The following is an 18,299-nucleotide window of genomic DNA, read 5'->3' as shown; positions in this document are numbered from 1 at the left end:
TGATGTACAATATTACATGTTTAGATGATGAACGTTTCAGGATAGATCAAATGACATCAGTTACCACATCAGTGACCCAACTGGACTACATTATCTATAGATTTCATCTTTATTCATCCTCATTTCATATTTATGGTTTCTTTGTTCTATCCATGTACCACTTTTACAGACCATGTTTTCATATTTGACATTACTGTACTGTATGTAAGAAAGCCCAATCACAGCAGATCAATGTCAGGCCTGGATTCACATTGACAGAAGGTTGAGTAATGAAACCGCCACTGTGATGTAGAGGAGAACCTGTGACCAAATCCACAAGACCAGACTGATGGAAACACAGATCCCAAAATAGAAATCTGATATATGGAAATTACATATGTGGCATAATAGTTCATATGAATTTTACATACATAAAATATGTCATACATGTCGAAATATTGCCATTTTTTAAACTATTAGAATTACAAATATGTACAGATATGTTACGTAAATATATTATCTATATATTGCCCCTATAAATACATTACCTATAATTTGTATAGGTGTCCATATGGCTGTATATGAAAAAATGTACACAGTGATTTTTGCACTATTTTGACAAATTATTGACTATTGTTAGATTTTATTTACAGTATGTGGAATCCAATTGTAATTTGCATATGTTGTCATATATCATGCCATATATCAGCTATATGGGGACATGCAGTGAGAGAAAAGTTACAGTAAACCTACATTATGATGGAATTAATAAAACTAGTTCAGTGTATCCACTGTCTGTACTGTTCCATCTACACTGATGTATAAACCATAATGAAACCTGTATCATAAATTTTAAACAACAATATTTAATGATTGTTAAAGGTTGTGTATTGAAACGATGTGCATCTTGTGTGCTGGTGATCTAAAGTTCTGTTCCTGTAGTATTTGTATGATAAAAGGATCATGTGAACCAATGATCCTGCAAATGCAAGACTTCGTTAAGATAATGAACGCAGCATGCAGAGTTTTGTGTTAAAAGTAGTGACTGTTTAGAGTTTTGAAAATTGACTTTAGGGTTCGGAAATTGTGGCAAAACAATTAAAAAACTGTAATAGCGTACTGGGAAAAGCAAATCTGTGGCTTAATCCTCATAACTTCTTCACAACTTTTCTTTTTCAGCTAACCCGTGTTTAACCATGACAGTCACGTTACTTGCATATAGTTGAATGTAATGTAACTCATACTGAAATTCTCTCTTTTGACAGATCCTGATTACTCAAATAACTGTCAACTTTTAACTCAAGACTAAGTAGTTTTTTCTATTTGACAATTACAATCCTCCAACAGTACTTAAAGCATCCAAAAGGAGAGTTAGAAGATCTTGTGTCCAGTGTTGTGTTTGTCCAGATGACTCTCTAAATGCTAGCCATTTTAGCAACCTGTCTTACCCCAGTTCCTCTGAGAGCTCATTACTGAAACAGGGTTACCGATAGATTCTATGTTCATCTAATAATTCAGATGCTCGAAAAACTGACAGATTCATTCAGTAATAAAGAAGAAATAATTGGTGCACGCTCACCTGCAGCAGAGCAAAGCAGACAGCCACTTCTGCTTGAAGATTGATACACTTGATGACCACAAGAGGGACCCTCAGATAGACTCTCAGAAAAAAAGGTCCACGGTGGTACAAATAATGTTCCTTAAGGAACGGTTTTATACTTTTGTAAAAGGTTGTACCTTATATGGTACAGAAAAGGCCTCTTGTTATTCTGTTCTGTGCCATTTATAGGATAATAACAAAAGTTTTGGACAACTCCTTTATAACAATATCTGAAAATTATTACCGGAAAGACAAAGTGATTTTATGAGTAATGTCTATAATAAAACATGAATCATCATTTAAAACCATATGCTTAAAGGAAACTCATGAACATTATTTATTAAATTCTCTAATACAAAACTGTTAACATAAAACTATAGGTACTCTCAGAAATAAAGTTACACGAGCTGTCACTGGGGTGGTACCTTTTCAAAAGGTACACATTTGTACTTAAAGGGTCCATATTGGTACCTCAAAAGTATATATTAGTACCTAAAAACTTTGAGGAACACTTTTGTACTTTTTAGGTACTAATATGTACCCTTGAGGTATTAATATAAACCTTTAAGGTACAAATTTATACCTTTTGAAAAGATACCACCCCAGTGACAGCTCATCTACCTTTATTTCTGAGAGTGAAATAAAACTGAAATTTTGATAAATATTCGGTGAGTATTTTCGGATAAATACAGTTTCATTATTGATATCCACACGTTTATGCAGACATTTTACTATTCTAAAACTAATCTAACATTGTGCATACTCTCATTTCAGTACTCTTGCATAATTATATTCCTATTTTAAAATTAAGTTAACCTTTAAGTATTACAAAGATATTGTGTGACAAATGGAGAACAAAAGCGTGTTTTATTGTACAAGGGAGAATGTATTTCTGAAAAAAGAAAAAATTTAGGAAAAAAAACTTGAAAAGAAAAACAAATAAAAAAAACAAGAAAAAAAGGTTTACTGAAAATAAAGCGACACATTTTGGATATACAGTAGCAAAAGGTCTTTAAATAGTTCTTGCAGGAACACATTTGACACTGTTAAGGTACAAAAATAAAGGTCTAAAAAATAAATAATCTTTTTCTGCTATAATATGAATATTGCAAGAGTAAGATTTGATGTGCTCTTGATTGTAAAATGTTTAGCATATGTAATAAAAAATGAGCACAATAGAAGCAAGCATATAAATACGAACAGTGTAGGTGGCGACATGTACCAACCCGCCAGTGAAATAAAAAAAGTAGAAGACCGATCGCAGAACTTTAACTGCAGTTCTTCATCCGCTCCACTAGGCGGCGCAAGCGGCTTCACGTTCAGTCTGACTCACAGCTTCAGGTGTTTGTTTGACAACAAGGAAGCAGCATGTGATGACAGATGACAGTCACCAAAACAAAACACCTGCAGTTTGTTTTAAATACATCATTTACAGATGACAGCTTAGCGACAGACTCTTAATGTGTTTAAACAGCACATATTCCAGCTCAACAACAGATTAAAGCAGCAGAATCTGCGATCAAGTGCAGGAATCGACTGAAGAGACTCACCTGTAAGTATCAGTTCCTATAAAGTTCTCTTTCTGCTTGTAAAATGACTGACACGGGCTCTAGAAACAGCTTTTGCGCTTTATAAAGAGCGTTGATTAATAGTTTCTGCTGTTATGAATACAGCTCGTCTGTCAGTTGATGGATATTTCTGTTGTGATGGATGAAATGAGTTGAACACTGTAAGAATCAAAGCTGATGTTGATGCTGTCTTTAACCCACAGAACTCAAAAAGGGATATTTGTTGTTTAACAGTTGAGCATGTATGAAGTTTTCTCCGCTTCTATAGAGGATTTTCAGACTTTATTTACATGTTTCTTGCTGAATTCACTGTCAGACATTTAGAAGTAATTAATTGTTGGTTTTTGCTTTATGTTTAGTTTTTGAGCTAGTAGCATTCTGATATATTAATAATAAGCATGAAAAAACTTTTGTTAAACGGCACTGTTATTTTATTGCACTGAATATTTTATTAAGATGACTGTGGATATGTCATCTTATGTTGATGAAGGATAATGTTGGTGAACTCTGATGAATTCTGCTGTTTCAGATGTGCTTTTGTAGTAAAGTCTTTATTTGTGTGTTTCCTCTCCAGAATGAAGGTTGTGTTTGGACTGTACAGCCAAGAGAAACAGAGCTCTGGGACATTTGACAGCCATGGACTGTAAGGACGGACGTCTGCTGCTGGACAGGTGAGACCCGCACCTTGTGTTTGAGGTTTGGTGTATCGGTTACTATCCTTTTCTTTCTGGAGGGTCGTCCCTCTGGAAAGGAAATGATAGTAACCGAAACGGGAGGAGAAGGGACGAGGGTCCAAAATTTTATACAGCTAAATTTAATTTTGTAGTAAAAAGCAGCATAACCCCTGCTGTACATGGCCCCGTAGGTCAGGGTGGGACCCGACCCATCCCACCCCTTCTTTCACACCACATTCACACATATCGCAGTGATCTGGCTGGGATTGAACCAGCGACCTCTTAACCCACAAGGCATTGCTCTACCACTAAGCCACAGATCACATACAGAGTGATGTGCTGAAACTCATATTTGACTATTCAAGTGAACATGAAAACATTTAAAGCTTGAGTGGGGTTTGAACCCAGGTCTCTTTGATGAGAGCACAACAACCTTCCCCACAGCACAATGCTCTACCACCGACCCACATTTCTCAGTATAACTCACATGTCAACACTTATATTAGACTATTATTTCTCTCTGTGCAATAAGAAAGCAGAGCTGGGTTTGAACCCAATTCTGTCCAACAACCTTCCCCACAGAGATCACGTGTTCATCCAGTAGCACCACTGTGTCTCTCACAGTTACCTGAGGAGTTTAGCAAAGTTTGTCAGATAAAATGGCATTTATTTCATGTTTGCAATAGTGAGATTTGAACACGAGTCTTCTTTACAACACTGCAACGCTTTAACCACTGAGCCACAGATCTCCTTACTGCACACATGCTGGAACTTATATTTCACCTTGATTTTACTAATATCCTGTTAAAACTTCAACTGCAGTGGAATTTGAACCCACAACTCCATCATGAGAGAGCATGTGTTTAACCACATGCACCACAGTGACTTTCATGTTTGTGTCTGGTGTTTCAGACACTTTGTTCTGTTTATCAACATCAGAAGTGAGGTTTAAACCCATATCTTCATCATCAGTGAACATGTTTAATCATTCGCACCACTGTGACTTTTTGCATTTATGGGTGTTTTTTTAGATATTTAGTTATATTTAAGAACATTTATTTATCACATCTAGTAGTCAGATTATAACCCGCAACTCTAGAGACAGAGAACATGCGTTTACCAACATGCACTACTGTGACTTTCACACTGACAGCAGCAGTTTTGGACACTTTGTTGCATTTATTGACATCTTTCATCACATTTAAAAGTGAGATTTAAACCCAGGACTATCAAGAGTTGAATTTAAAAGTGTAGTTCAATTTCCAGACTTCAGTAAAGACGGTGTGGCAGACTTTAATACTCTTTTTTTATTAGGTTTGTGTTTCTGCATTTTCATAATTCTTCATTTCAGCTTTAGTTTAGTCAAATAAATGTTGTATTATTATCTGAATCACAGAGTTTGTCATTTGCCTTGAAGCTTCTTGTTTGCTGAAAGTCCTTAATGAACAGCCTCAGGTGTTTCTAATCAGGTTGCAGGTGAACTGGAAAGTGGCTCTTCAGGATCAGGATTTTCCTAAAGGAAAGCTCTTTGTGTTTCAGTCTTCATGTGTTGATGCAGATCCACGGATTGTCCACAAGAGGGAACTGAAACACTGATCTGATCTACAAGCTTTTCATTTGAGTTCAGTTCAGTCTTTTAAAACTGAGACCCTCCTTTGGTAAGTTATTAAACTGGATGATGTGCCATTGAAGAACCACACAGAAAACAAAGATGTTAAAATAAAATATATTTACAGTCATTTTTAAACATTTTCAATAATAATATTGTTTTGTGTTGCACCACTCCAAACAAGCTTTAAAATACTTATCAAATCTCAAATGAAATCAGTGTTTCAGTTCCCTCTTGTGGACAACCAGTGGATCTGCATCAACACATGAAGACTGAAACACAAAGAGCTTTCCTTTAGGAAAATCCTGATCCTGAAGAGCCACTTTCCAGTTTACCTGCAACCTGATTATAAACACCTGAGGCTGTTAATGAAGGACTTTCAGCAAACAAGAAGCTTAGCAATTAACCAGCAATTAACCAGCAGTTAACGTGAAAGTCACTGTGGTGCATGTGGTTAAACATACGCTCTCTCATGATGGAGTTGTGGGTTCAAATCCCACTGCAGTTGAAGTTTTAACAGGATATTAGTAAAATCAGGGTGAAATATAAGTTCCAGCATGTGTTCAGTAAGGAGATCTATGGCTCAGTGGTTAAAGCGTTGCAGTGTTGTAAAGAAGACTCGTGTTCAAGTCTCACTATTGCAAACATGAAATAAACGCCATTTTATCTGACAAACTTTGCTAAACTCCTCAGGTAAATGTGAGAGACACAGTGGTGCTACTGGACGAACATGTGATCTCTGTGGGGAAGGTTGTTGTGCTCTCATCAAAGAGACCTGGGTTCAAACCCCACTCAAGCTTTAAATGTTTTCATGTTCACTTGAATAGTCAAATATAAGCTTCAGCACATCACTCTGTATGTGATCTGTGGCTCAGTGGTAGAGCAATGCCTCGTGGGTTAAGAGGTCGCTGGTTCAATCCCAGCCAGATCACTGCGATATGTGTGAAAGAAGGGGTGGGATGGGTCGGGTCCCACCCTGACCTACGGGGCCATGTACAGCAGGGGTTATGCTGCTTTTTACTACAAAATTAAATTTAGCTGTATAAAATTTTGGACCCTCGTCCCTTCTCCTCCCGTTTCGGTTACTATCATTTCCTTTCCAGAGGGACGACCCTCCAGAAAGAAAAGGATAGTAACCGATACACCAAACCTCAAACACAAGGTGCGGGTCTCACCTGTCCAGCAGCAGACGTCCGTCCTTACAGTCCATGGCTGTCAAATGTCCCAGAGCTCCGTTTCTCTTGGCTGTACAGTCCAAACACAACCTTCATTCTGGAGAGGAAACACACAAATAAAGACTTTACTACAAAAGCACATCTGAAACAGCAGAATTGATCAGAGTTCACCAACATTATCCTTCATCAACATAAGATGACATACAGTATAGTGTCTATTTGACAGGTACAATATTGAAGACTGCAGCTCTACTAAAGCTCACTAATTGACTTTTAAACAAGGATAAGTGCAGATTTATGCTGCTTTATCATATAAATATCACAATATTCTCTCTCAAATAAACTATAAACATAAACTCTATCAGCGACATTAGCAAGAGACATGTAAACAATCAGATAATACTTCATTAAGCTGAGGAAAGCTTCAGTCATGCTTGTTTGTCAGACTCCACTGTTGAACATGTTGAAGATTAAAGACAGCATCAACATCAGCTCTGATTCTTACAGTGTTCAACTCATTTCATCCATCACAACAGAAATATCCATCAACTGACAGACGAGCTGTATTCATAACAGCAGAAACTATTAATCAACGCTCTTTATAAAGCGCAAAAGCTGTTTCTAGAGCCCGTGTCAGTCATTTTACAAGCAGAAAGAGAACTTTATAGGAACTGATACTTACAAGTGAGTCTCTTCAGTCGATTCCTGCACTTGATCGCAGATTCTGCTGCTTTAATCTGCTGTTGAGCTGGAATATGTGCTGTTTAAACACATTAAGAGTCTGTCGCTAAGCTGTCATCTGTAAATGATGTATTTAAAACAAACTGCAGATGTTTTGTTTTGGTGACTGTCATCTGTCATCACACGCTGCTTCCTTGTTGTCAAACAAACACCTGAAGCTGTGAGTCAGACTGAACGTGAAGCCGCTTGCGCCACCTAGTGGAGCGGATGAAGAACTGCACTTTACTAATTATAATCATGCACTTCAATATGCTTCAGATTGGGTCACTAACTATATTTTTAAAGTCACACATGCTTAAACATTTTACCTCTAAAATATTAAATTCCATATCACAAAAACAGAGCAAAACAATACTAAATAATAGTACAGACGTGGTGTTTGAACCCCCAACTCTATCACAGCCTCATCTTCAAGTTAGGTTTGTTTGTCCAGTGGAGCCACACTCACTGCTGCAGGTTAACACACTTTGCTGGATGTAATGCAGCTTGTTGGATTTAACATAAGCTATAATAGGGACTTGAACCCAAGACTCCACAGTCTTAAGCAATCTCTTTATCTCGCACCACAGAGGATGTGAAGATGTTTTTATTTTGATGTTTAAATGTTTAGTTCAGCTTCAACACTGATAATAATTCAACATGAGCAACAGCAGGACTTGAACTCAGGACTCTGTGATAAACACACAACACGTTTATCAGCTGAGCCACTGAGTCTGACACATTCTGCTGTTTTTCTGTTTCAGTTTTATCCTGAGATTTGTTTTAATAAACAATAATGTGAAAATGCAGGATTGTAAATCAGACTTTGATGATCTGCAGACGAGCGATCATCCACTGAGCCACAGACATTTCAGTGATTTGCTTCTTTATTCTTGTTAGTAAGTCTAGTTTAGCTAACACTGATAATAATTCAGCATCAGCAGTATTGAGAGCTGAACTCTGGTCTTCTTGACCTTCCTGCTGCGCCACTGAGATTGAGGCTCTCAGATGTTTTAGACTCAGGTTTAAGTTTGGTCATGAGACTACATTGAAGAGCAGCTGAAAGACTGATTAAACACATGAATAACAGGAACACATGAGAGCAGATCAGTGTGTTGATGAGCGCCACCTTGTGGACAATAAGTCTATCTGCATTCATACATGAAAACATCAGCAGGACTTTTAAAAACAGCTGTGTGATCCTGATCCTGCTGAGCCGCTCTCCTGAATTTAGCTGCAGCCCTAATTAAAAAGCAGCAGCTGCTAATCAAGGCCTTCAGCATCACTAGCTCCAGACTGATGTGCTGCATTGTTTAAGACAAAGATAATAATCAAAACAATTTATTTCAACTGTTGAATTATTGATTATTTTTTTATTAATTGTCATTTACACATGTCAGTGTTCTGGTTTTGACTTTGATCATATATTTTACTGACCATGTTTATAACACTGTATAACTCAGACACTTGTTTTAATACATGGAATAATGTTTTCTTCCTATATCAGTTTAGTCCCTCAAATCAAAGCTGAACTGAACCACTGTCCTAAACATCATTAAAATAAACACATCAGCAGTCCAGTCAGGGGCCTGTAGCGTGAAGCTGGATTAGCTGGCTAAACCATTATGTTTAAGTTTAGTTTGCACCAATTCTGGGTTTTATGTAGGGCTGCAGGATATTGGGAAAATCTGACATTGCAATATTTTGTTTTTCTGCTATATATACTGCAATAAGAATATAATTTCACACAATAAGAATAATAATTGTTTTCCCCATGTTCGCGTGCACTATAGGTGAATTGGGTAAGCTAAACAGTCCGTAGTATAGGCCTATGTGTGTGAATGAGTGTGCTTGGATGTTTCCCGTGCAGCTTTTAGCAGCTGGAAGGGCATCCGCTGCATAAAACATATGCTTGATAAGTTGGCGGTCCATTCCACTGTGGTGACCACAGGTTAATAAAGGGACTAAACTGAAAAGAAAATGAATGAATGACTAATAACTTGAATCTGGAACAATTTTGATTGTGATGATTTTGTCGGGGAGTGAATCTGCATAAAATATAATAAACATATGACAAGCATAAACTATTAATATAGAAGAAATATACAAATGATATAAACAGTGCTTTATTGCTTTCTGGAGAGTCTAACAGTACTGAGGGACAGAAATTAAAAGATCAAATGTAAAATATTGCTTTATAAGGTAAAACCTTTCATTAAAGTTATCCTTAAACTATTCAACAACATCCCATCTTGTCTTAGGAACATTTTGAAACACTTTTCTGATACACTTCAAACATTGACTCCTTTAGTCTTCAGTATAAAAATAATTCAATGCAATTATTCTTTGTTAACGCTACACATTTGATCATTTGAACTCTGTTTTCTGGTTAATCACAATCCCGACTCAACATAGAAAATCCTGTGATGTCACTATAGCAGATTTTCACATTGCGATGTCGATGCTGAAACAATATAGATTTAAGTAACATGAAGGCAACTGGACTTCCATCTCTCTTTGTTGGCATCATGGACCAGCCGAGCTGAGCTCCTTCATGGCACCTAAAAACAAGAATTGGTGCAAACTAAACTGAAACTGAACTGGCTAGCCACTAATCTGGCTTCATGGCACAGGCTCCACATCTCCACGATATGAGTGAATGCTGTGGTGTGTTTGAGAAGGGGACAGCGGTGTCTCTCCCTGAGCTCCAGAACTGTGCCCAAAAGGGCTTCTGCTTTTGCCTGCAAAAAAAAAAAACAAAACAAAAAGTGCATTAAACAATTGCTCAGTCATCTCTTCCACAGATGTTTAGGTTCTCATTATTCGCTTTCTAAAGGACTGACCCTCCAATAAACCCAATAAAGGGGGTTGGCGAGCTCTGATGTACAAAGGGACTAAAGCTGAAGGAAAATGAATGAATGAATAAATATAATATTTTAATAATAATTATATAAAATATTAACTTTTAAAACAAACACAAATTAATCAGATGATTTGGATTAGTTTGGAAATCACCCACATGTCAATGTCATGCTTTCACATGCCAGGTGAAATATTCATGTAGCAGATAATAATAATGTAAAGTTCACCCGGTTGGCCCAATGGAGGTGTCCACTGGTGGATGAAGGTTTACTGCGTGTTCGGCCTTTCCAGTGCACAGTGTTGTTTCAGTTCAACTTTAACTCATATCTGACTCCAATTTGAATATGAGGTGGTTTAGAATATTAATATATTGATCTTTCGTTTTATCTGACTCCAATCAGAAAACAAACCTTTTGTCTTCACTCGTAACTATTACATTTGTTAATTCGAGTGCTCATGTCGCTCAGAGCAATCGCCCCCAGCCGACAGCATCCCTCACGGTCACACTCTCGTCAGTCTTGATTATTAAACAGGTAATTGACTATTACTTTTAGACGGCCGCTCCTATGCTTGGTCATTCTAAAATATTTTTGATTAGTCCCCCTTGGATGTACACCCTTGAGTAAAGACAATATTTTCTAATCAGAGGTCAAGGTCATTATTATAAACGTAACCGACTACTGTTCTCTATAACAGTTTTGGATTAGCCAAGCTCAAGCTTTCCCATGTACACTTAATTTAGAATAATATTACTTTCAAACAAGGGTTGGGTAACTTATCCAGGTTAGTTGTGCAAGGCCTTGTTCCCCTAGATGGAATTAACCCACTTTCCACCTAAATACACTTGAATCAATATCAAGAGTCAGTCAGATCCCTAAAATACAATTAGTGTGCCCAATGCTCCATCTCAACTGGATTTCAGTCCGTCTACTGAGAACAGTCTACTGAGAGCAAGAACTGCAGAAACAAGGATACAGCGTAATCTACTAAAATAAATAATTACTATTAATAATTATTAAAATAAGTGCGCTCAAACATAACAATTTAATAGTCAGGTAAATATGAAACAATCAATACAAGACATCAAATTCTCATAGATAGATCTAAGATCAAAAGATGCATACCTGACTTCAAGATATACATAGGATAGAGCATGAGAGCTCCACACTATGGGCTGGTCTGGTTACAGAATCGACCCGAACGTTTTGAAGCTTTCTCTTAAGTAGTCAAACCAAGGGTCTCGTTCAAGGTGGGGTGTGTGTGTGTGTGTGGGACAACAAAAGGCATTTGCATTTAGTGGCATGTTAGATCTGACGAGTTTCTGCCTATAGGGAACAAATTAATTATAGTGAACATTCCCGCATTTCCACCTTGTGAGGTGTAGAGCAGATTCTCTATGTGTTTCCAGCCATGCTTGTATTGTCAAAGACATCAAAGTATCTGTGATATCTCAAATCTTACAATATATAAATGGTAAATAATCCTGTAGCAGTTGCTTTTATCCTAAACGTTTTTTTTAAAGTGAGAAAAAAATAACCTATCCATCCACATAAGGAGAAAATATTTTATAAATAAAGAATTAAGAGCACACATAAGAATCTGAGCATTGTGCTTAAGTGTTGATAATGCCGTTTGTCACAGAAATAATGATAACCATGAGGGCAGCACGATTCTTTCTCAAATTTTACATTAATTAATTACATGAATTAAAAATTCACATTTTTTCTCAATGGGAACTGAGACTGCGGTTCTCTCACACAATTCTCGAATTAACAAAGTGTTCTTGTTCATGTACACTAACTATCAACATTTAAATTTTCCCATAGAAACACAGACTCGTACAATAGAGATTTATAATTGATTGCTGAATAAATAGTGGCTTGTTATTGTGTGATCGTGACCAATAAAACAGTGATCCAGCATGATCTGAAATACATCACCATCATTCAGGCCCATAGCCAGCCTGGTTAAAAGGTTGGTTCTTTTTTTCTCAAAAAGTGGACATTTTGCAGTTATTCGCCTTATGTTCTACTTAATTATGAGATTTAAATACTGCATTTTAGAGACATTTTAAGAACTATTTTTAGCTGGATTAGCTTGTCGGATTGTCATCATAACCACACGTTTTTAGGTACCAAAAACATTTGCTAAATATATAAAATAATGAAATATGAAAAAAAAAATTTAAATACTAATTTGTTACATCATATATCATTAGAAAAAAAAGGAGTTTTTGTAAGCAAAATTACATTTTGAAAGTGCATGGATAACCTAGCCTAAATAGCCTAAAAATGAACTTTAATATGGGCCGCTTGTGGAGCTTCAAACTTTTCTATTGTTTTTTTTCTTTCTAGAATAAGGTCCAAGATTCAGAATAAAATATTCTCCTGCACAACTCGATGTTGGACTTATGAAAAATAATTGTTTGCATTTAATAGAGGCCTTTGATGGGTTATTTTCACAATATATGATGTCACAGCAGTCAAAAAAGACAAATGAGCTCATGTATGGGGTTTCCAAATATGTTGATATTCTGAGTAACTGTACATATTGTAGTAAGGATGATGAAACTTTAATATATTTATTCTGAATGTGTGAATTTGTTCAGAGATTTTGGTTCGACCTATATCATTATTCAAACACCCCTCCTACCTTTACACAATCTTTCGTTTAAAAGATATTATTTGTTATTACTCAGAATCTTGACATAAATCTAAAGAATTTATCTTCAACGTTTTTATCTTGTTTGGATTTTTTTTTTTTTTTAACATAAACAAAAATGCATGGCTGCAATCACTACTTTTCGATTGAAGTTGACTCAATGCTCAAATCTTTTTGTATGTGCAACAACAAAAACTGTCAGATTCTTGGTTCTATATGAAGAACTGTTGTCTGTTGACTCTGGTTTGACTTAGATAGCTTTCTTGTAATGCTCTTAAGTGATTTATTTTCATACACTTTTATACAGTTGTAATTTACTTACCCATTTCTTTGCTTTGTTGGACTTTTTTCTTTCTACAGCTAATGTAGCTTGTATTTTCCCTCTTTTGTACCTCTCTTATATTGAGTATTGAACCTTTTATTAGTGGAGGGTGGGTTTTTTCGAACCACCCAAACACCTCCTGGCTACGGGCCTGTCATTACAATGGGATCTCATTCAGATGGTGATTTTATTTTTATTTTTTGTGATAAATATTAGATATTTGTAAAAAAAATAATAATAATGTAACAATGTTATCTATCACCCCTGCTGAAAAAATAATATGTTGATAAGGTTTAGGTTTTGTTGCTGGTTAGGACCAGCACATGACTATGACCAGGTAAAACCTACCTTCCTTCCATTCTGACTTATCTTCCACTAACATTGACAGTAGGTGAGCTTCAGTTCCCTCTTGTGGTCATTGAGTTTATCCATTACAACTTCTCTTCAACTAACCTGTGTTTGACCATGGCTGTGACATTCCTAGCATATACACTTATACTGATACTTACATTGGTGGCCTTTAAAACTCACGTCATAGACATTTTAACTCAAGGCTAAGCGTTTTTATATTACATTTTATAGACACTAAAACAATTGAATAATAAAATAAACTAAATTATTTGGAAAAAAATAACATCTTACATTATTAAACTTTTAAATTTCATCTGTTAAACAGAATTTACAGAAATAATGTGTGTGAATGATGTTCTTGAAAAGCTGCTTTGCAAACAGACAGAAGTGCTCAAAACACCACATGCTGGTGACAGAACAGTGTTCAACACCTCTCTCTCTCTCTCTCTCTCTCTCTCTCTCTCTCTCTCTCTCTCTCTCTCTCATTATTGGTACAGCGTATTGCCGCTTTAAGTCAATCGAAAGCAATGAATAAATGTATTTATTTACCTTCATTTCGCGGAGTCATGTCATTTGACGTGAGGAAAAACATTAAAAATCAAACAAAACAATGTTTATGTGGGTGCAAAAAAGTCAATCACAACACTCCAACAATAATCATACCACCCAAAAGGAGTGTTGAAGATCTTGTGTCTCGTGTTGTTTGTCTGTGTTTGTCCACATGACTCTCTAAACACTGGCCATTTAGCGACCTGTCTTACCCCAGTTCCTCTGGGAGCTTGATTACTGAACCAATATTTTACAGATAGTTTCTACGTTCATCTAATAATTCAGACGCTCAAAAAGCTGACAGATTCGTTCAGTAAATAAAGAAGAAATAATTGGTGCACACTCACCTGCAGCAGAGCAAAGCAGACAGCCACTTCTGCTTGAAGATCGATACACTTGATGACCACAAGAGGGACCCTGCAGATACAATGCGTGAGAGAATGTTTGTTTGTTTATTTACTTACTTAGAAAAAAATGTTAATCACTAAACACATTCAGTCATATGCAGGAGGGCCTATTCAAGCTAGATATTTAATGACAGTCGATAACTGGAAGTCATTTTCCGTCTGTTCTGTAGAAAGTGTGCAGTTCTTCTTCCGCTCCGCTAGAGGCGCAAGAGACCTCACGTTCAGCACGAGACTCACCTTTGGCTCTGAAATTAACACGACGCTTGACCACAGTCAAAACAAAGCTTTCTGACCGTTTTAAAGATATAAAAGTAAATTTCCTGCTGGTGACGGTCAGTGAGAGCCTTTAAATGTCACTTAACAGCACACATTTCAGCCCTTCAGGCAAAAACACGCAACTATCCCCGGATAAAGTGCAGGAATGCCGGACACTCCATCACCTGTAAGTAACTCTACACTTCTGTCGTTAAAAGATTATATAGCAATGCTTAATTTGCATTTAATCGTTAATGACGTTTGTATTGAGGTAATTCCTGTAAAGTTTATCATGTAGAATAATAATATTAAGCAGTAGTGCTGTTTGTTTTTGCATGCAGTCTAATGAATTCATGTTTTCACCTGCATGATACCATCATGACATCTTTATTTTTTAAGCTTCTGGTTATTATTCATACAGAATTATTGATTTGTATATCCAGTTTCATGTTATAAACTTTAATATATACTGAAACATGTTTAAATTGTACAAATTTTCTCATCAACGCAACTGCATTGGTTAAAATTAAACCAAGCACTGTAAACTAGTTACCATTTGATTGTGTTATGTGGCAATATTATCTTCTTCTTGTAAACCATGTTGTGAATGGTACTAAAAGAAACATAATATAGAAAAAAATATTTGAATAGATAAAAAAAAAAATCATGTAATACATAGAGCCTTTAATGCTTGACACACCTGAAACTTGTCTATAGCACTTGTTCACTACTGCTCTTATAGTTTTGTAAATTGCTTCCTTGTCCTCATTTGTAAGTCACTTTGGATAAAAGCGTCTGCTAAATGACTAAATGTAAATGTATTTCACTGCTTGAAAATAACAAAATAGGCACGCAAGTAATGAAATGGATCTAAAATAATAATAATATAACTTTAAATGTAATAGTGCTGATATGCAATATAAAAAATATACAAATAGAAATTCTTAATTTTATTTATTTATGTATGTATTTCTCCTTTAATAAATACATAACTTCAAATATATAGTGAAATAATGTTTTTTTTCCCTTGCAGAGTTTGTGTTTGGACACATGGACAGACAGTCGCTGTAATTATGCTCATCTGCTCATCATGCTAAGGTAATTTGTCTGTAATTTTCTGTTATTTTTTCTTTGTTATTAAAAAGCCTAAAGACTCGATGAATGTGTGTTGTAGGATGGTTCACACAAAAAAAGCAATCATAACTTTCTCAATCTCATGTCATTCTTATTGGAACATGGAAAAATATTTTGTATCAAGTTATTTTATTTATTTTTTTGCACTGTGGATATTTTTTCTCCACTGATTTCCTTGTCATTCAGGCTTGTAAAGATATGGTGGTGAACAGTACCTATCAGTAGCTGTCCATGAGGTGTCCAAAATTATTTACCTGCAGCACATATTCATCTTTTCTACACCATTATTAATGAAGATATAACGATATTCTTATAATTGCGTGGCCTGTAATGCATTTTTTATTAATATCATGGGCTACATGTGAGCAAAAAAAACAAAAAAACGATTCAGCCAAAATAATTTTTGGACCATTACATACTCTTCTGCTCTTGTTTACAACTGTAGCATTTCATTGTAGCAAATATGATGTCAGTAATCATATTTTACAGTTTTAAATTCTGAATATGTCTTTAAATAATTAGAATATTATTATTATAATACTTAATGCTTAAATACTTACAATTAATTGAATGACTTTAATTTTAATTATTTTAGACCATTTATTTGTAATTACATTAAATAATTAAATAGGTTTAAAATGAAAATATGTAGTTTTACTTTTTTTTTTTTGCCAAAACTTTTATTTTTTATCGAATTAAATATTTTTTTTTTTATATAAACCTGTGGAGGAGTTGTATCTTTAAATAAAACAAACGAACAGTTGTTAGTATGAGAAACGGGTGGTCCAGCGGTCAGAGCTCCCGGTTGGAGATCCAAGCCTGTCGCAGCAGACCAGGGTTCAAATCACCACGCTGATAGTAGTTTGAGGAATTTTTGCCAAAAAATGGGTTTTTTTTTCAAAAAAAAACTTTTTTTTTTTCTCTTTCAGCTCCACCTCCTCATCTTTCTGCTCCGCCCCTCTCTGCTCCACCTCTTCCTGCTCCGCCTCTCTCTGCTCCGCCTCTCTCTGCTCCGCTTCTCTCTGCTCCGCCGGTGTCTGTCTCTGCTCAGCCTCTCACTGCCCCAGGTTTGTCTGTGCCATCACCGCTCTGTTGTCTTACCGCCTCAGGTTTGTATGTGCCTTTACTGCTCAGTTGTCTTACCGCCTCAGGTATGTTAGTGATCTGGTCCGTGTTTCACAGTGTGCTTGTGTCTCCGCCCTCTGTTCCGCCCTGTCCTGTTATACCGCCCCAGGTATTTTCTTTGGTGTACTCCGCACACCTTAGGTGGATTCCGTACCCACGATTCTCCGTAACCTTGTCCGCAACCAACGGGTTTAGCCAGTAGTGCCATTCTGGCTTTCACAATGACACTTGCTTTTTGGCTCATTTTGTTTTGTTTAATGATGGCAATTTAACTAAAGCAATAGTGAGGTTTGAACTCGGGTCTTCAAGACGAAAGCCTAATGCTTTATCTCCTGAGCCACTGAAGCTCAGGTGTTTGAGACCTGTTTTTGAGTATATCTAGCTATACTTTATGCTGAGTTTGGATTAAAAAAATCGTAGCATTTGTGGGATTCGTACCCATACGTTTAAGTATAGTAACGGAGTATTCTCCCACTGAGCCACAAGCTTAGTGATGAGTTTAGTTTTTCTTTTTGCAGTTTTATCAGCTGTATAGGAATTTTATAAAAGCAATAGTGGGATTTGAACCCGGGTCTCCAAGATGAAAGCTTAAAGGTCTTACCACTGGGCCATTGAATTTTTAAAGTAGAAAGCTTTTGGACAGGGTTTTGATAAAAGCTTTAGTTTATATGACGAAATTTTAGTTTAGAGTTATACATTTGCAAAAGTGGGATTTGAACCCGGATCTCCAGGATAAAAGAGCAAAGATTTTACCACTAGGCCATTGAAGCTGGGGGAAACAGCTGTTTTGAACAGGGTTTTGTTAAAAATGTAGTTTGTAAGGCCAAAAATGTTTAGTTTATAGAATTATATACCTGCAATAGTGAGATTTGAACACAGGTCTCTATGAAGAAATGTCAAAGATTTTACCACTAAACTATTGAATCTTTTGGCTTTATGTGGTTTTGGTCAGGGTTATGTTGAAAGCTTCAATTTGTTTGACCAATACTGTTTAGTTTTTAGCAAAAGTGCTTGCATCAGTGGGGTTTGAACATGGGTCTCCAAGATGAAAGTTTGAAGATTTTACCACTGGGCCATTGAATATAAGGGCTTGATGTTGTTTTGGACAGGGTTTGGTTAAAAGGTTTAATTTATATGATTAATTATTATTTTTTTAGTTTGTTGGGTTAAACAATTGCATTAGTGGGATTTGAACTTGGGTCTCCAAGTTGAAAGCTCAAAGATTTTACCACTGAGCCACTGAGTCTCAGTTTCGCCCTTTATTTTGAACGTCTCTTTTATAGACAGCTTTTAGAAACAGTATTTATT

The 18,299-nt window shown here is 36.1% G+C and overlaps 1 protein-coding gene and 1 long non-coding RNA gene across 2 annotated transcripts; both read right to left on the bottom strand.

The window, feature by feature from the left end:
* Positions 1–1,557: 1,557 nt before the first annotated feature.
* LOC130222539 (uncharacterized) lies at positions 1,558–7,424 on the bottom strand. The gene is made up of 3 exons (XR_008836499.1): positions 7,288–7,424; positions 6,606–6,695; positions 1,558–1,628 (listed from the first exon to the last, which is right to left on the bottom strand). It is a non-coding gene; the product is annotated as an uncharacterized LOC130222539 (long non-coding RNA).
* A 2,209-nt stretch (positions 7,425–9,633) lies between these two features.
* On the bottom strand, positions 9,634–14,706 carry si:dkey-6a5.3 (uncharacterized protein LOC100034415 homolog). Its single transcript, XM_056455833.1, is given in 5 exon segments — positions 9,634–9,994; positions 9,996–10,066; positions 14,418–14,459; positions 14,462–14,487; positions 14,610–14,706. Coding segments are annotated over 5 exon segments (267 nt in total). The 5' UTR covers positions 14,630–14,706; the 3' UTR covers positions 9,634–9,886.
* Positions 14,707–18,299: the final 3,593 nt, after the last annotated feature.

Source organism: Danio aesculapii, chromosome 4 (assembly GCF_903798145.1).
Source record: "Danio aesculapii chromosome 4, fDanAes4.1, whole genome shotgun sequence".
Taxonomy (NCBI): Eukaryota; Metazoa; Chordata; class Actinopteri; order Cypriniformes; family Danionidae; genus Danio; species Danio aesculapii.
The sequence above is the reverse complement of the archived record's forward strand: the minus strand, read 5'-3'. Positions and strand labels throughout refer to the sequence as shown.